Here is a 20,472-nt window from a genome sequence, read left to right on the forward strand (position 1 = left end):
CACAATAACCCCAATGTCTTTCCGTATGGATGTGCGTTGGCTCCCAGTTCCTTCGGCGTCCTCGCTCGCTGGTCCTCACTCACATTCTCTAGCAGGCTCGGTCGGTTTGTATTCCAACCCGCCAGCGTGAATCCTATCCCGCCATGAACCTCTACTACCTCTCGTATGGCGCGGGCTGCTTCCTCTTCGGAGTCAAAGCTATCGACCCAGTCGTCCATGTAGTGGTTCCTTGTTATGGCGGTGTACGCTGACGGGTGCGACTCTCGGTGCTCTGCCGCGTTCCTGTCTCGAACGCTGTGTGCGATGAACGGTGAGCTCCTCGCCCCGAAAATCATTGAGGTCATTACGTATTTCTGCGGCGGGTTAATCCTGTCATCTCCTCGCCACAGAAACTGTTGTGCTGCTCTATCTTCTTCCCGTATCTTAATCGCGTACGTCTCTACTTCGCGTCCCGTCTTGCCTTTCACGATGATGGGACACACCTTTAACAACACTTGGCTGTTCTCTGGCAAGCGTGCTGCGGCTGTAATCGCGGTGTCCTCTTGCCGCTTCGGCGGCTCTTCTGGGGGTGCAGCAGGGCGTGGTGTGGCTTACGACACTCTCTCACACCACATTTGCGTGCCTTACACTTGAATGCGTGCTGTTCATGCATTATCTTATTTGTTTTCGCCCACTCCCATCTGTCCGATAACGACATGTCGTTCAGCTTCTTACACTCGGCGTTACGTGTGCGGCGCCGCAACAGAGACATTCGGTACTCTGTTCGCTCTTTTCTACGGCGGCGTATACGGCCGCGCCACGATCCGTCATCTGTCGCCGAGGTGCCGACATCGTTGCTTTCGGTATGGGTTGCCTAGTGGGTTGCTTCGGGGGCTGCTTCGTGGGTTCGTTCGTCTCGTTGGTGATGCTATTCGCAGATGTCGGTGTCATGAATCGGCTTCGCAAAAGATTCTGTTCATTAAAAACTCTGCCATCTTGATGATCGTAGGTCTAATGTCCTCCTTGTTTTTTTAGCGTAGTGACACCAGTGGACCTGTAAGTGAGGGGTCAGCTTCTCTGACACTTCACTCTCAAGCGCGGGATTATGTTTGTCGATATCCGCGACGATGGTGGTGATGTTCTGTAGTTTAATGGCGAAGTCAATCACCTCTGTTGTCGATGTTCCTATCAATATTTCCGGCCGTACCGCTGCTCCAACGTCCTCATGATCTGCGACGGTTCTGTAGCGGATACGAGTAACGCTGCGACTGTCTCTCTCGCTTTTCCACGTAAGCAGGCCCTCAGCCTGGCCAGGTTCTCCGCTGGTGTGATCCTGTACGTCTTTGTAGACTGGTCTACGGCCGCCTTAAACGCTAGCCATTCACTTGCTTCGCCGCTGAAGGTCGGGAGATCTTGGGCTTGCCTCGGCGCTATCCGCTCGTTCGTCCACAGCTCTTTCAATAGCTTTGGCCAGCCGGGTGAATCCTTCTTGATCCCGGCTTCAGGAGCGGGGGACCTCCGTCTTTGCTTCGGCGTCCTCGGCGGTGAAGCTTGCCTTTCTGTTGGCTCTTTCTGCGTAGGCGGTGGGGAATTAATTCTCTGCTCCCCCCGTACTTCGGTACGTTGAAACCAATCCGTTATACGTTGCAGGCCGGCACCTTCCTCGGAGCACACGCTATCTCTATCAGTCTCTTCATGTACCGCGGCGACATCGGCTGCCAACTTCTTTCTAATTAAATATGTAATTTCGCCATCTGTAGCGCTGCCTCGTACTCCAGCCTCTTTAATTTAGCTATACCGCTAGCGGTAGAGCGGCGCGATCGCACCGACGCGGCCCGGGCCGGACGTACATCTGTCGTCGGCGGCTGCGACGGTGGCGCCGGTGCGGAGTCCGAGGTAAACGCGGCGCGGGCGGCTTGTGCCTGTGGCGCGCTCGACGGCGCGGCGGACGCGGACATCTGCGTGGTTTCTGAAGGGGACGCTTCTGTCTGTTCATTTTCCCGCGTGGTCTTTTTCTCTGCTCCCGGGGCTTGGCTTCTCGTAGTCGGCATCGTGTTCTGGCACTTGCAAGCCCCTAACCTACCGGTCCCTACCTACCTAACCGTCCCTAACAATCCCTCAGGATAACACCCGAGGGGATGGACTATGGGGATAGGAGGGTAGGAATTACCCCGCAGTGGTGCGTATGTACAGACGGGGCGCTCAGGGCCGGTTCGGACTTTCCGACCCCTTTGGCAGTGCCTACAGTCCGGCCCCCTCTATACGATACACACGTACAGGCGTAATAGTGCTATTCGGTTGCGCCACGGTAACAAGCAACAACCGGCAGTGACACACCACCCACTGCACCGCTCAATGGCGTTAACCCACACTCCGACCGTTTGACACCGTTAGGTTAAGAGATTGAGCCGCGGACACACCGCTTAGACGTTATCTATCCTATATGGCGTAGACGTTATTTATCCTATCCTCGCTGCACCCTCAAGTTTTCACCTTACGACGGCAGCTAAATTCGGTAAGCTGCTAGCGTCGCACCGTTGGGTGATCTTCCTCGGCGAGGTACGTCGCACCGTTGGGTGATCTTCCTCGGCGAGGAACGTCGCACCGTTGGGTGATCTTCCGCGGCGATTCGTCGCAGATCTTCCACGGCGATTCGTCGCACCGTTGGGTGATCTTCAGTCTTGATATGCGGCTGCGATGGACCACAAAATTGTGGGGTACACAATTAAAAGATCTTCGATTTTCAAAATATGTGGACTGTATTTCAATTTGTTTCTTATTCTATGGGTCGGCCGGCCGGAGTGGGGTTTTCTTGGTCGTTGCGCCGGCGGTGGTTCTTCGTCGGTGGCGTATGCGTAAGAGAGCGCGATCGAGCATTTTTTTTACGGGCGCCGAGCGCGTCCTTCCCCACCCCCGCCGAGCTGTGCGCGTCGGCCGTCCCACCCTCCCGACAATGCACATGTCGGTGACCGACGGGCCGGAACAGCGAATACGCACACATTTAAAATTAAATACAATAGTAACAATACAAAAAACTACAAAAAACCACGTGCGACTAAATGCCACATGTTCAGGCTACACTAAAGCTGTGATCCCTAAGAATTTACACAATGGGCGGACATAGAATTCACAGTATCTATGCCGCTACAAAGGGTATATGGTACAAACAATAGTCTAACCTAAACAATAGTCAAAACACTGGAAAAATACAAATTTATACACAAATTTATTTACATATTTTCGATGCCGACTCGTGGTCCGCAACAGGTACACAGAAATTTTCATGAATTGTTTGTTTTTTTTTACTAACTTCTTCAAAGATTCTAATATATGTTTGTTTAGGCCTGGTTTTAAGGGTACTTTATTTAATAGTTTTCAAGTTTGGCAGACTAAAACTAACATTTATCTCAATATGCTATAGGCTATAGCAGGCTGGTAATTTTTTGTAAATAGCTAATGCCATTATCTTTTGTTCAATTGAAGAACGTCGTTCTTTTGATCGTTTTGGACAACTTTTTAATTGGCTTTGTAATAATGTCAAAAAAGAATTAGAGATATTTAAATTACTAATCTTTCTTTTGAAATTCTCGTCTTCTGATATTTTTTTATTATACAAGGTGTCCAGAAAGGGTATCGGGTATTTGTAAGTTCAATAAAACAAAAATTATTTGTATGCAATAAAAAAGTTTATTATTTATTATTAGCATATGGATTGTAGATTTATTTGGAAAAGATAATGTTATCCAAATGATGACCGTTACGTTGCTGGCACTCTTCTAAATGGGACCGAAGATTAGCGATAACACGTTGACACATAGCTATCGATATTGCTGCCATTTCTGAAATGATGGATTGCTTCAACTGGGTTAGATTCATCGGATTATTTTTATAAACCTTACTTTTAAGGTATCCCCATGCAAAATAGTCAAGCGGACTAAGGTCGGGGCTTCTAGGAGGCCAGTTGATGTTACCCCTTCTCGAAATGACTTTATTGGGGAATAGTTCATTAACAATTTCCATTGAGTCATTTGAGGTTTGGCAAGTGGCCCCATCTTGCTGGAACCACGTTCTTGAATTAAAACCGGAAAACTGCAACTCTGGGACCAAAAAATTTCGCAACATATGGCAATAACGGTCACTATTCACATTAATTGCTCGGCCTCGTCGACCTTCATGAAAATAAGGACCAATTATTCCTTTAGCAGACATAGCGGCCCAAACAACGACCTTTGGGCTATACAGAGGTCGTTCATGCTTTTGTCTAGGATTCTCCACTGCCCAGTAACGACAATTCTGCTTATTAACATGACCATTCAGGTGAAAATTTGCTTCGTCACTGAACAGTATATTGTTAAAGTTGTTAAATCACTGCAGCATTTCGTTCGCAAAATTCAGTCGATTAACATAGTCCGTATCCTTCAATTCTTGAACCAATTGAATTTTATAGGCATTTAAATGTAAGTCTTTCTTTAAAATCGAATATAAAGACGTTTTTTTGATGTTCAACGCTTGGCTTCGCTTTCGGATTGATAAAGACGGATTTTGACGAACCGACGTCTCAACTTCTTCAATTGTTTCTTTATCGCGAACTGAACGAGGACGACCAGAGTTTTGAATTTTAACTGTCGCACCTGTATTCTCGAACATCCTGATCATTTTCTAATGCTATCGTCACTTAGCGCGTGGCGTGTACGATATTCCGCACGATACATACGTTGAGCAGTCACTATTGAAGCACCATTATGATAATACGCAAAATGCGCGATGCGTCCCCGAGTACTGTTCCATCGTGACTAAAACTCCACAAAATGGCGCACGCGACGAACCCCTCCCCGCTCCCTTTAGAAGCCCCGTTTCGAATATGGCGCGAAAACAAATACCCGATACCCTTTCTGGACACCCTGTATTATTATTTTTCACTGTTATAATAGTATAACATGATACAGAGTGACTACACTATTATGAACAGTGAACACTCAGTACTGGAGACAGGGTCATGAACGAATCAAGACCAACTTAAGAATATCCTCCGTGATTACAATGAGACTTTTTTATACAAACGAAGGGGATGATTAAATATCGTTAAACTATTAGGGGTGGGGTGCGTTATCAGTACTCGTTATGTTAAAATTCAAAACAGTGACATTTGGAAGAATAAACAATAACAATGTTCATTTTTTCGTAGTCTCTGCTTGCTTGATGTACGAATTTTGATACCAGCTTCTTCTGCTGGTTGGCCCTCTTTAACAATTTTTAGCCCTTGAATTACACCTGTAACAAATGTTTTGTGAATAAACATATGTGGTAAAAATAAATTCATTCATTCGGCCTGTAGGTTGCTACACCCGTCTTGTACAATAATGTTTTACCTTATTATGTAAAAAAATGTTCAATCCTCATGTTTGTCTCCATCCCTATTATCATTTTGGGTAATTTATATAGTATAAACTGACAACACTAACCTATTGCAGCCGAAACCCTTCTGTATATTTGATTAAACGGAATGGTAGGAGCCTGCAACCAAAATTCTTACAAAAATTATTTCGCCTTTAGAATAATACTCCGGGCATCAGGATGGATATAGAGTACATTTTACGCATGGTGCTGCCAAGTGATATGGACCCAATTGATTTACCCACAAATATGAGGTATTGTCAAACCAAAGCTGTAATTTAAAGCATTAAATTTATTTAACAACACATAAGTCATCCACCCTGGAGATATGAGAAGTATTTTCATAGTACCTATATATAGGTATAGGTTTTTTCCAAAAATCAAGGGCTTCATTCGTCAAATAAAGAGAGACTATAAAACAGAATATATTTATTGTTTTAGTTTGACAAAAGAAACACTTGAGAATTCCTATTGTCCTTTTTACAATATTAATTTGTATATATTGCGAATATTTTCGCCTTTATTACATAATGATTTAGTCGCATAATGAATACGTACATTTAGGTATTTTTTACATATAGCTAATCAAAAGCGGATAATAATTATCTAAAATTGACCGATCTGCAAATGCATGATCTCCGGAGAATTAATTTAGACAATTTTGTAATCTCTCCAAGCCACTACAGTCACATCAATGCCATTGCAGTTAGCGACCTGTTCAATAGAGGTACCGCGTGGTTCCATTTTACAAAAAATCATCTGGCAATTTGCAATTCTATTTTTTCTTATAGTTCCTAAAGCCAAAATGCCGCGTCTGGACAAATATTCGATAAACGGGATCGATATGTAATAATTATCGAAAAACAGTCGGTAGTTCTGATTGGTAGGCACGTCGCAGGCAAGACGAACTACCACATTAGGTGATGCTAGTAACTGGGGCTCGCTGGCTGAGCATTTGTTTTCCACTGTAAACTTCAAATTTATACCCATATCCCGATACATCACATAGAATAAAAAGTTTGAAACCTCATTTATGGGGTTTGTCAGGTAAATATTGTTTCAGCGCACTTCGAGCCTTCGTTGAACACATTTGTTCATCCACACATAAATTGCAAGCATTGCAGGTGTACACCGAGTGAACGCCTATAAAATACGTGTGACCTTTCAAAAGCCCGCACCAGCCAATATTTTTTTTAAAATAGATAATTTTTTAAACAAATATAAATTCAAGGCTTTTGTACCAGCATGTACAGGGTGTCCGGTGGCAGAATTAGGATTTAAAATGTATATAACAAAAAAACTACGAAAGATATACATTTATATTTTTAATCATTATAAAGAAGACAAATGCGGGTTTTATATCTTAAAGATTATGTCGTCTAAATGTTGACCGTGACGTCGGACACATTCTTGGAATCTGGCTTCAGTATTTCTTGCCACTCGCTGGAGAAGTGCCGCCGAGATGCCATGAACTTCGCGAACGATATTTTCTTTTAATGCTGAGATAGTCGCCGGGCTTGTTTCATAGACTTTACTTTTGAGATACCCCCACAGAAAAAAATCCATTGGTGTAAGATCCGGGGATCTGGGTGGCCAGAGGATGTCACCGAAACGGCTTATCAGTTTGTTAGGGAAGAAATCACGAAGTAGCGCTATGGTATCCCTAGCAGTGTGAGGCGTGGCGCCATCTTGCTGAAACCATGTCTGCGAAGTGAAGAAAGGATGTTCTCTCAATTTTGGAACAAAATAATCATTAAGCATTCGCCTATAAGCAACACCGTCTACAGATATTGCTTGCTCTTGATGATTTTCAAAAAAATACGGCTCAATTATCCCCCTGCTTGATAATGCACACCAAACCGTCACTTTGGGACTGTGAAGTGGCTGTTGATGTTTTAAGCGGGGATTTTGTCGTTTAGGGGACCAATAACGACAATTCTGCTTATTTACACTTCCATTTAAATGAAAATGGGCTTCATCACTCCAAACAATAGTGTTCACCGTGCGAAATCGCTCCAACATTGTCTCACAGAAGTTTTTACGCATATTGTAATCATTAGGCTTAAGCGCTTGCACAATTTGAATTTTAAATGGGTGAAATTTAAGATCCTTCTTCAATATCTCGTGCACTATAGTTTTTGGAAGCCCCAAGGCAGCCGCTCTCTTGCGAACTGACTGACGCGGATTATCCCGCAAACTGGACGCGACGAGTTCAATGTTTTCATTTGTTCTCGACGTCCGGCTGGGCCCCGGTCGTGAGTTGTTTTCTGCTGAACTTGTTGCCCGGAACCTTCGCACCTATAATCGAATCAAATCTTCACTTGGGGCGTCTAGTAACCGTCGAATATTGTACCGTGAACAAAATCTTCGACGAGCAATTGCACATGAATCATTGGCTTTGAAATACGCTTCGATTGCGAAAGCACGTTGTTCACCTGTCCACTGCGACATCGCGACTAAATAACCCGCACGGATGACGAAGCCAACGCGGCCCCCTCCCCGCTCCTCCGCTCAACGGTTACGGAGATATTCGAAATTCAAATCCTAATTCTGCCACCGGACACCCTGTATTACAGAAAAAACTCTTATCAGATACGAATCGACATGTCCAACAAGGAAATTTATAAAAGTAACAATTGCGATACCGAAGTGATCCATCAAACGGTTTATGAAAAAAGTAGAAGGAAAACCATCTCCATTGGGCATTGTAGCCGTCACATTTGCAGCTACCACTTTACCACAATATGTCTACATACAATTATTTAGATATCCTGTACATACTTATATTCCACCATTAGTCCAGTGCTACAAATGTCTGAAGTTCAACCATTCAGCTAAAGTATGCCGTAGCTCACAGATGTGGTCATCATGTGCTGGTCATCACTCATACAAATAATGTGATGTAGAAGAAATAGTTTGTATCCATTGTGGTGACAACCACAATAGAGTATGGATGGATAGATGGTTGAATGTTTGTAAGAAAATTTCAAATATAACATCGTAACTACTACTTTTTATGAATTAATTTAGAATATATGTATTGCATTAGAAACATCCATAGGCAAATTAAACATACTATGTGTGTATTGTCTTCCTAATGGAAGATTTGATACAAACAAATTTAAAAAAGTGCTACTTAATACTCCCAAGCCATGTCTCATTATGGGTGATTTTAATGCGCATTATATTTTGTTTGGTTGCCATACAATCAACAGTAGAGGTACATATACAATCTCATAGATGAACTTGACTTAAGGTAAAAGTATCAGTAGATGACCACTTAAGGAGACAGAATATTCTTTTTAAATGTTTGACTTTAATTATCATACGAATTCAGTAAGTTTCTTTCTTCTGTTTTTGGAAACCCTGTGAAAAGTGTTTTAACATATGAACAAGTATTTCACCACGTATATGGTCGAATAAAATTAAAAAAAAAAAAAAAATATTCTAATATTAGAAATTTAGTAGTTGACCATCTAAAAACTAGAAGATGACCATATTTTGCATCAGTAGGTGACCACTCAGATGCTACAATTTTAATTGGGTATAAAAAGCAAAATAAGATGAAAAGAAAACGTTTTATTTGAAATATAATAATAATTAGGCCTTTTTAAGCCTATAATTTAAATAAAAACAAGGTTTTAAAAGCTCCAACAGATGGTTATAAAACAAAAGGACACTGTCAAACACAAAGCGTAAATGTCAAACTTTTTGCCAAATTTATCATATCAAGGAATGTATCTCTGGAACATCAAATACATTTCTCGTAGAACTGGTCTTCTTGGGAGCCTCTATATGAGCAACTACTGCATCCCAGGGATAGTCGAGCACATCTTTATGTTCGGGCCATTTCCACAAACGACCATTTGATTTCATAGATGAGATTGTTGCTGTTTTCGTAGCTTTAAGTACTTTTCCAGGATAAAAGTTACTGTCGTACTTAAATATGACAAATTCTCCATCTACTTTTTGCGGGGGTTTTAATCCCACAATTGGTGATTCTCTTACAATCTCATTTTCTGACTCAATCACACTTTCTCCTGAAGAGACCACAGCATCCGAGTCTGAACTGGAGGGAGAGAATCGCAGGTTTTACCCGCTTTATTTTGGTTGATTCTAATTTTGTGAGAGTCTTGATTCTCTTTAATGACTCTTTTTTTTTCTTTCTTTCTAAGCTTTTCAGCAGCCTTTTCTACTTTTATTCGTTCAAGATCTTCTTTTTGCTTTAATTTCTTCTGTAGATATTCCTGATAACTTTTTCCTGAAACAATTGTGGGTAATCTTTCCTTGGGACGTGATTTAGGCGTTTCCTTTTTAATATGATGTTGGCCAAGAAATGTTTTTTAAAGGGACTGGGAACATTATCCGGTACAGCGACAGAAATAGTGCTAATAACACTATTGATACCGGAATTCAATTCAAATGTCAGTAGGAGCAATGATGTCCGATTGATCTATAGTGGTTTTAAGTGCACCTTCAACAACGCTAATTGTTGGTGATCCTGGGATTGTGACTAACATGTTGTCATCAAAAGTATTAGGTAACGCAGTTGCTGTTGTTTCCATTGTGGTTTCCAAAACACCATTATTATTATTAGATGCTGACGCATCGATGGTGATGCCTGATGTGTCAAATCCTTCAAAATTCAGATCACATAATTGGGCCTCTTCTACAGAAACACCTAACGATTCAGCCCCTGCTAATGTAGAATCAATAATTTGGTTTAATTGTTGTAGTCTTTTCAGTTCATCTTTTGTTTTTTTCCACAAATTGAACAGCGATAAATCAGCCAAATCACCTGACCATTCATCCAGAGTTGCATCAAATGCTACTAATTTTTCTGGACTGATAGATTCGCTTAAAAAATTTAAGCCCCCTTTCAGATAATGAATTTGTTCGCTTATGTCCTGCTTTTCGCTAACACTCTCAAGTGGGACTTTTACCTCCAATGGGTTCCACGGAAATAAGCCACATTTCTTAAATCCATTTGCCAAAATTGATTTACTTATGGTATTGCCCATTACCTCGTGTAATAACTTGGCAAAATCTTTTTTCTTAAGCATATGAGGCTCGTCATTTTTTATTTTATCAATTCTCCAATTTTGTACATGCCTCCTCCAGGCTTCTTTTAGTGGCTTAAATACTGCCACATCCATTGGCTGAATTAAATGGGTTGCATTAGGGTAGAGTGCTACTAACACGATTCCTTTTTCTTCACAAAACTGGCTAGTTTGAAGTGATAAATGAGATATGTGTCCATCAACAAAGAGAATAACCGGTAAAGTTATTTCATTTTTAATCAGCCAAGGATAAAATATATCAGCCACAAATTCAAAGAATGCTTCACACGTCATCCATCCTGAGTCGGTTTTTCCTATGCCCCAGTCTGAAGGAAAGTTATCTGCAATTTCTTGAGGTATCCGCTTATAGCTGAACAATATCGTGGTAGGGGCTAGGGAACCGTTTGCATTTCCGGTTACCAACACAGTTAAACATTCCTTGTCATCAGCATTTACCTGCTGGTAAACATTTTTTTCACCTTTCCTAGCAAGCACTTTAGGTCCTTTTGGTGCTAAAAAAAATGCTGTCTCATCGCAATTAAAAATGCGCGATGCATCATTCAATATATCAGCATGGCCACTATCTTCCAACTCCTTATACACACGTTTGTACCATTCTGATAGGTGATCACCTGTTACCCTGGCTCTCGATGCTGTCAAATTTTGTGATATCCTCTTGGAAATTGTCGGATTTCTCCGAATAAATGCCTTTACCCATGTTCTACCTGGTCTTCCATGCTTGAATAAGACACATGGACGTTTTATTTCCTTTAAGTATTTCTCTACACTCACAATTAACTGTTCGGTTGTCACAGGAAAACCCGCTTTTGCCATTTTTTGCACCCAGTCGCATATTTTATGCTCCTCTTCTGGTGTAAGGATGGATGTCGGACCCATTTTCGTTCCATCGGTGACTTCCCTTTTACTTTATTTGTAAGCGTTATTCTTGGTACACCGAACTTTTTTGCAGCCGTTCGTATTGGTGTTTTATGAAGACGAACATCGTTCACTGCTGCAAGCATTCAGCTTCAGTATAATTTAGGAATGCGCCCCTTTTCCCAGGCTTCTACAAGATGAAAAATTGGTTTTAGTAATAAGTAGACCATAGCCATAAATTCGTACCATACAGTTAGTCAACTACTAAAGAAAATCAATCTATTGTTAAAGTAAATAAAATAGTTTATTTTAATTAATTATTATATGCAGCATATTTACAAGATACAGAACTTAATCAAAAGTTGACCACCATGGTCATTTACTAGAAAATCATAGTCAATCGGTAATTCGGTAATGGACCACCATGGTCAATTACTAGAAAATCACAGTCAAACGGAATCAGTATTGGACCACCCCCACATCTCAATTTTGTCAACAAATCTTCAAATTTTAATTACCCTGTCATATAAATAAACCTTAAACGAATAAGAAACGAAAAACACTTACCGTCAACAAGGTGACAAAGTTCCTAGTATTTAGCTTCAAACTTTTTCAATCTCTGCGAATATTGTAACAACAAACGAATTTATTGATTTTTGGTGCTTTGGTGATTATGATTGATTATGGGTGCTTTTAATGCGCATTATATTTTGTTTGGTTGCCATACAAACAACAGTAGAGGTACATATACAATCTCATAGATGAACTTGACTTATGTGTATTAAATGATGTTAGTCTAACCACCATTCAATCGCCAAACAGGCAGGCATCAGCCATTGATATATCATTAGTCAGTCCCCGAACAGCTCCTCTCTGTGAGTGGAAAGGGTGACTCCATGATGACCCGATGGGCAGCTATCACTACCCAACTCAGGTAAGTGTAAATGTGAGGCTATCAGTGTATAAGGTCCGACCTGCAGAAGAAATTTTTTTATATAATAAAGCAGACTGGTCGAAATATTTTTCTTTATCAGAAAGTATTTTTTCCCACTTAAATGTATGTAATAATTTAAGTAATGCTACACCATTATAATTATGTTAATATTTTATATGATCTGATGACAAGACAGTACCAAAATCAAAGACACACTATCTGTCCCACCATGGTGGTGATGATATTTTACTTAATCTTCCACACTTTCGGGGAAAGATCTCATCAGCAAATTCACTTAATAAATCACTAAAAGCATTTGAACAAATGGTTGCATTTCCTTTAGAAATATTTGACAATGAATGAATTTTATTACTAATCATATTATTTTTAAATATTTTAATTTATCCCAATCACCAATATGTATGTTATATTTAAAATGAGATGAATGTTTTTTGAAAGATTTTTTACTAAATGGGCAGGTGATTTAATATAGGAAAGTAATCACTCCCATATGAAACTGAAAAACAGGACCATGTAAGTGATTAAGCCAAATTTGGTGTGCTTATTGATAAATCTGGGGCACTAAAACCTTCAGTAGGTAAAGTACGGTGTGTAGGAATACCTGTATTTAAAATGCACAGATTATGCGTATAAATTATATCTAAAATCTCATTGCTGTGTAAGTTATTTATTGAACTACCCCATGATTGATGCTGACAATTAAAATCTCCCATCAATGGGTCGTGGAAGAGATGAAAGTATAGTATTAATTTCACAAAAAATAGAAGATGAAGGATGTGGAATATAGACAGATACATAACATATATTGTCAACTTTAACAGCAATTATAGAGAAGTTACAATTATGATTTGATGTTGGTATGTGTGTATATGATAAGGTATGTTTGATTAGTATGGTTACACCGACATAACCATCAGTTCTATCCTCTCTGAGACAGGCATAACCAGGTATTCTAAAAATAGATCCGGGTTTTAGCCATGTCTCTCGAAGGGAACAAATAATAGGTTCGTATTTATTAATTAAATAGATAAGATCCCTTTTTTTATTTACTATGCTGCGACAATTCCACTGGAACACTTGAGCTAAATTGTCCACTTTTGTTTGAGTTAAAAAATTGAAGGAGAACATTAATTAAAGTAGCAGCATTGGACGGTAATACAAAATTTGCTTGTGTTAACAATTTTATAAAAGACAATATTAAATCTGTGAGTGAATCATTTTGAGTATTTTTATTTGTATTCTTATATCCACAACCATCTGCCTGCTCGTGAGCAAGTGGGTTATAATCTTTTACTAATTCTTCGTGTACTTTATGATCATAAGTTATGATTCATAACAATATGATGATTGTGTTGGTTGATGACGTTTTAAATTAATCATTTTCGTATAGGATTTATTTACTTGAGAAGATATTTGTTTGTGGTCTCCTATTAATTCCTGAATAATGGTGGAAGGACTTAATTTTTACAGTATCGGCATATATTTTACGATAGGACCATGTAATTTACTTGCCTCCGCATATGAAATACAGCTTTTAGCCATAGTATCCTTGATGGCTGTTTGTCGCCATAATTCAGGGCATTTCTTACTGTTCGCCTAATGATCTCCACGACAAAGACAGCAAGAATATTCCTCATCTGACTTACACGTATCACCAGAATGGTCCTTACCACATTTAAAACAACGTGGTGTTGACCGACATTGAGTTTTTCCATGACCATATCTACAGCAATTATAGCATTGGATTGTGGGATAAATATATATGTTAACAGGCAATGAGTTATAACAAATGTATATTCTTTTTGTAAAACTTATCCATAGAAAGTAATAACAACTGTTTCTGTATCAACTTATTCTGAACATCTATTAACAATACTTTTCCTTTTAATACGTCTGACTTTTAATATCTCACTACATCCTAAAGGAACAGTAACACTTGCCATTACCTCCTGCGGAGACCAATTTGGAGGCACCCCTTTTACTATTACCTGTCCTTGTTAAATTATAGGATGGAACAAATGCTTTTAATTTTTGTGTCACTAATTCGGGACTATTAATAAACGAATTGGCATCTATATAATTAGAGAAAGTTATAGACAGTCTATTTCTGCCTTTTCTTTTAAGACTACCATTAACAATGTTTCTATATGAATATTTTTGTAAAAATCTTCCAAATGTAGGATGGAGTGTAGTTCTATCATCAGGACTTGAAGTTTCCTTTTGAACATAGACTAAATATGGTGCTGCATCTTGTAAATTATAAAGTGAAGTGACCTGCTCACTGAGTTTTGTGATTGACTTGAGTCACTTTTGCTCTGGGAATTAGTATCTTTATTAGTAACTGAGGTGGATAATATATTATATGTCGGTTCTTTATGTGCAGAAAGCTATTGCATCTACTCTATAATTATGTAAAATAAATCGATGCAAAAAAGAGTAAAATAAAATCGTATGTTTTTCTTACGTCACAAAATTAACAAATCAAATTTATACAATACTTTTTAAAGGTATAAAAGTAGCTTTTAAGTGGCCAGCAATATACTACGAAGTCCACAACAGTAACATTATTAGTAACTGTCGATTTAGATGGATTTTCAAACAATTCATTATCATGGACTTTACTATATTGACATGAATTTAATTGAATTTTTCAGCCCTCAATGCCCTTACATTTTCTGCGTTTTTATTACAATGTTTGCAGACGCGATTAGCTGAGACACGTTTCCTTTTCGACTTTGTATTCTCTATCCATCCGGAAGAGCAATCTGTATCCAGACTCATATTCATTTGCACTTATTGTAACATGCAGAGCGACCTCAGGGGCTGTACCCCCGGGGTCCGTAGTTTTTACTTTCCTCTTTTATTGATGCCCTATCTACGAACCTAACAATTCAATATCTATTATTATATATATATTGGGTTTACTGTACTGCCCAATATTATGGCGACCGAATCAGTAAACGAGATTGCGGCGATGAAACGTGAGAGAAAAGTCATAAGAACAATATTCACAAGATCTGTAAGTTCCTTTGAAACTAAATTCGATAGCCCGGAATTTTCTGTCGACATTAAAATACAGTACAAAAAACTAGATGAACTGCAAGCTCAATTAACTACATTAGATAAAGAAATAAGGAGTTTATTAAGAAGCAGTGATGATGAGATACTTTGTACAAAAATATGTTAGCTTCGAGGGAAGGAAACGTAAGTAAGAAAAGTATTTTACTCCCCAAGCTGGAATTTGTACATTTTGACGGTAATTTGAAGAACTGGCTGAATTATTGGGGTCAGTTCTCTAAAATTGATAGAGATCCCAATATCGACCCCACTGATAAGTACCAGTATTTATTACAATCCATGACCCCCAATACTGAGGTAAGACGATTAGTGGAGGGATTCATTCCATCGTCCTATAAGGAATGTTTGGAACAGTTGAAGTCCAGATTTGCCAGGGAAGAATTACTGATACAAGTTTACGTCAGAGAATTATTGGCAATGGTAAATCCACGCACCCACACAATTACGAGCGTTAGATACTTTGGGAGTTACTAAAGACAAATTTGCTGCCTTTCTGCTTCCCATGATTGAAAGTGCTTTACCACAGGAAATTTTACAGTTATGGGAAAGAGCAAAAGGTACAACAGATGTTACAACTGAATTAACTGGATTGTTAGATTTTTTGAAGAGAGAAGTAGAGACACAACAAAGAGTTAGTATGGCTAAGTCGATTGAAGAGAAAGGAGGAAGAGTGAAAGAACACCTTATGATGGAGCCTACAGCCCGCTGTCTCTTGACGAAGTCAAAACCAGTTTCTATATCAAAACCTTCATGTATATGGTGTGAGAAAGGAAACCACGAAACATTAGAGTGTTACAAACTACAACGGATGTCTATTGATGATCGACGTGAGTATCTTAAAAAACAAAAGATGTGTACAATTTGTCTTAAAAAAGGACATCACGCAAAGGTATGCAAAACATTTATTAAATGTATTGTGTGTGGGCGACGTCATGCTGTTGTTTTATGCAATGGAAAGAAAGAGGAGCCCAATGATAGTACAGTAATGAGTACCGCAGCTAATTTGTCGGCGGTACCGAGACACGGTCAAGGGACGACATTGCTACAGACAGTGACAGTGATTGTTAGCAACGGGAAACAACATGAAATGGTACGTGTTCTGTTTGACAATGGTGCACAACGTTCTTACATCAGAGAAGATATTGTTAAACGTCTCAACATCCCTAGTATTGGTAACGAAGTTTTAAATCAAACTCTATTTGGTGATGTACAAATATCTTCAAAAAATTTCAATGTCTATGATATAAATATTAGTAGTGTAGATAAATCCTTTAATTTTAAATTATCTGCATTAGGACAATCTTGTATATGTCGTAACATTCCTAAATATAATAAATATGATATTCAAGACTTACTTACTAGACACAACATAACACTAACAGACACCAATCAAACTTCTGATGATATAGGATTACTTATTGGTGCTGATTTTTCAGGTCTGATTCTTACAGGTCATCTGGTGAGATTATATGATTCGTTAGTGGCAATACACACTAAACTTGGGTGGACATTACAAGGTAAAGCTCATATGTCGTCTACAATAAACATGATGTCAACTCAAGTAGCTATGTTTTGTTCCTCAGATGCAGTTAGTAACTTTTGGTGTCTTGAAACATTAGGTATTCGTGACCCAATAGAAACGAAGACAAAACAAAAGGCAAAATTAGAGGTACTGGCAAACTTTGAGGAGAATGTGTCGGTTAACGACGAGGGTCGTTATGAAGTATTTTTGCCGTGGAAGGTAGGTCATAATGAATTATTAAATAACTACGATTTAGCTTATCGACGTCTACAGTCAGTAACGAAAAAATTACAATCGTCTGACATCTATGAGAGCTATGATAAAGTGTTTGATGAATGGCTTAACCTGGGCATTATAGAGAAAGTTACGAACCCAGATGAACACAAAGGTTCATCACATTATTTACCTCATAGACCAATCATTAAAGAAGAAAGTCTCACGACTAAAATTCGACCGGTATTTGACGCGTCGGCTAAAGACAAATATGGTAAGTCGCTGAATATATGTCTTGATACTGGCATCAATATGCTGGATAAAATACCTAAGCTACTGAATGGATTTAGGAAAGGAGGAATAGGAATTACAGCAGATATAGCTAAGGCTTTTTTACAAATATCGATTACACCTTTAGATAGAGATATGTTAAGATTTTTATGGTGGGATAAGGATAATAAATTAATCACTTTTAGACATCGTAGAGTAGTTTTTGGTTTAACATGTAGCCCATTTTTATTATCGGCTACAATACAACATCATCTCAATAACGTCAGTAATTACAATCGAGATACAGCAGATATATTATCTGAGTGTTTTTATGTAGATAATGTAGTCACTAGTTTGGATAGTGAAGAAGATGTATGGAGATTCGAAAAGGAGGCTAAAGTCATTATGAATCAAGCCAAGTTTGATCTTAGACAATGGGTTATATCTCCTACGTCACATAAAAATACAGACAAGGTTATTTCGGTTTTAGGACTCCATTGGCATACATCAAGCGATACATTTAGTTGTAATATGTCATCATTTTGTGACTTAAATAAAATTGTTGTTACTAAACGAAGTCTATTATCTATAGCTCAAAAAATTTATGATCCTATTGGTTTTACATCAGCTGTTACATTAATACCTCGACTTATCCTTCAGGAGACATGGTGTCGTAATTTGGAATGGGACAGTCCTCTGCCTAGTGATTTAAATGAAAAATTTGAATTATGGTGTACAAGTTTATGCCAACTTAAACATTGTAAGATTCCTAGGCGACTTACAGAAGGTCCATTTTCTGAATGTATATTACAATTACATATGTTTTGTGACGCCAGCAGTAATGCATACGCTGCATGCATATTCTTAAGGTCTGACTATAAAGGCAAAATAACAATACGATTGATTTCAGCGAAATCAAGAATTGCACCTCCTAAAAAACCATCTATTCCACGTTTAGAACTGTTAGCTGCATTAATTGGATCAAGATTATTGGCAGAGTCACGTAGAGATTTGAAATTAGAATGTGAGGAATATTGCTGGACTGATTCAAATGTAGCATTGTGCTGGATTAAAAAGGAACTACAATGGAATACGTTTGTAGGTAACAGAGTTAGAGAAATACGGAAGAATACTGATGTTAATAATTGGTTTCATATTCCAGGAAATTCTAACTGGGCTGACTTACCATCACGAGGATGTGATGCTGCAATTCTATTGACTTCTGGTTGGCTGGAAGGTCCGCAATGGCTGAAATCGGAAAATAATAAATGGATAAACTTACCTGTTTCCGTAGATAATGAAGAAGTAAACCGCGAGCTGAAAAAATCAACAATTTGTAGTACTAACATATGTTCAGAAGAAATAGTAACAAATAAATGGTTTTCTTACTTTTCTAAGTATAAGAAAAATATAAGGATGATGGCATGGATACTTAGATTTTTATACAACACTCGAAATGAAACAAAGTTAAAGGGAGATTTAAGTTATATAGAATATGAGGAAAGCGAAAGAAGAATCTTCAAGCTTATTCAAGTAGAAAGTAAAGAATTTATTAAAAGTAAAATTAAGGGAATAAGTAATTTTTATGACAAGAATAATTTAATAAGAACAAAAACAAAGCTTTTACTTACCGACTTTCCAGAAAGCACGAAGTATCCAGTTATACTACCAGCGAGGAATATTTTAATACATAGACTGGTGGAACAAAGACACGCTCTGTTGCAACACGCTGGATTAAATACCGTGTTAGCTGATTTACGCAGTAAGTACTGGATTATAGGTGCTAGACAATTAGTAAAGGCAATAATTTCACGTTGCTGTGTATGTAAACGCTACAGAGCCAAACATGTACAGGTATCGACTGCTCCATTACCTGTAGAGCGTACACGTTGTTCTGCTCCTTTTGAAATTACTGGTGTAGATTTAGCTGGACCACTGATTTTACGCGATGGACAAAAGTGCTGGATCGTATTGTATACATGTGCAGTCTACAGAGCTGTACATTTAGAAGCAACCAGATCACTCTCGACTGAAGCATTTATGATGACCTTTCGTCGGTTCATAGCTCGACGAGGAAGAGTCAGCATTATGATGAGTGACAATGGTACAAATTTTGTCGGAACAAAAAATTTACTATCAGAAATAGACTGGACAAAAGTTGAACAAGATTTTGTTATACAGGGTATAAAATGGAAACTTAATGCACCTACTGCTGCGTGGTGGGGTGGATTTTGGGAACGGTTAATTCGAATTTTGAAGGATTTATTGAAAAGAGTATTAGGCAAGTCATCTGTGACATATGAAGAGCTTCAAACTATACTTTGTGATTGTGAAGCGACGTTAAATGGACGGCCTTTAACTTATATCGAAGATGAGAAAAGTAATTCGTTAGAACCATTAAAACCCATACACATTTTACAACCCATACTACAATCTGATGTCACAGATTTAGACGAATTAGACAGAAATAGTTTAAATAAAAGATTGAGAGAAATTAAGAGAAGATTTCCGACAAAGGTTTAAAACTGAATATTTGACGACATTGGTTCAGAAAGGTAAAGAAAAGACAAATGACTTGAAAATAGGTGACGTTGTATTGATCGAGACTGATGAAAAAAGGATTAAATGGCCATTAGGTGTGGTGACAAATATTTTCACAGGTCGAGATCAGGTTTGTAGAACGGCTCAACTAAAAACTTCAACGGGGTTGAAAATACGACCATTCCAAAAACTATATCAATTAGAAGTTAGTGATCCTTCGGTAGTATTGTCTCGTCCAAGGTCGGAGAATGGTGATAGTAATATAGAGGTATCGAGGTCGGTAAATAATGTTGTTCCCATTTCCACACAGGTTGGGCAGACTACTCGTACGGGTCGACACATAAAGATTCCAAGTAGGTATTTGTTGTAAATGTTTAAATATGTTTTTTTTTATTATTGTTCAAATATTTTAAATTTGCATACACACATTATTGACATATACGTATACTCAGCCACATATACTAGTACTTATAATTATTGTGAATTTTATGAATTGTTTTTAAACTGTTGTAGTTCTACAGTTAGAATACATATTTGATTAATTAATTATCTTCTGGTGTGGAGGATGTTAATAACTCTTTAGT

At 38.5% G+C, this 20,472-nt stretch overlaps 2 protein-coding genes across 2 annotated transcripts; one reads left to right on the plus strand and one right to left on the minus strand.

The window, feature by feature from the left end:
* Positions 1–8,946: 8,946 nt before the first annotated feature.
* On the minus strand, positions 8,947–12,254 carry LOC131842986 (uncharacterized). The gene is made up of 2 exons (XM_059191581.1): positions 11,877–12,254; positions 8,947–11,499 (listed from the first exon to the last, which is right to left on the minus strand). The coding sequence occupies exon 2, from the start codon at positions 11,328–11,330 to the stop codon at positions 9,792–9,794; it is 1,539 nt and encodes a 512-aa protein (XP_059047564.1). The 5' UTR covers positions 11,331–11,499; positions 11,877–12,254; the 3' UTR covers positions 8,947–9,791.
* A 3,590-nt stretch (positions 12,255–15,844) lies between these two features.
* On the plus strand, positions 15,845–19,870 carry LOC131843017 (uncharacterized). The gene is made up of 2 exons (XM_059191609.1): positions 15,845–18,652; positions 19,202–19,870. Exons 1-2 carry the CDS (start codon positions 15,845–15,847, stop codon positions 19,868–19,870), a joined length of 3,477 nt encoding a protein of 1,158 aa, XP_059047592.1.
* The last annotated feature ends 602 nt before the right edge of the window (positions 19,871–20,472 follow it).

Source organism: Achroia grisella, unplaced genomic scaffold (assembly GCF_030625045.1).
Source record: "Achroia grisella isolate CSIRO2021 unplaced genomic scaffold, CSIRO_AGI_Agris_v1 utg2716, whole genome shotgun sequence".
In the NCBI taxonomy this organism is placed as follows: Eukaryota; Metazoa; Arthropoda; class Insecta; order Lepidoptera; family Pyralidae; genus Achroia; species Achroia grisella.

Coding starts and splice junctions, on each gene's coding strand:
- LOC131842986 (XM_059191581.1), bottom strand. CDS start 11,330: ATGGGTCCGACATCCATCCTTACACCAGAAGAGGAGCATAAAATATGC.
- LOC131843017 (XM_059191609.1), top strand. CDS start 15,845: ATGATTGAAAGTGCTTTACCACAGGAAATTTTACAGTTATGGGAAAGA. Junction 18,653..19,201: donor TTTCCGTAGATAATGAAGAA/GTAAACCGCGAG, acceptor AAACATGTACAG/GTATCGACTGCTCCATTACC.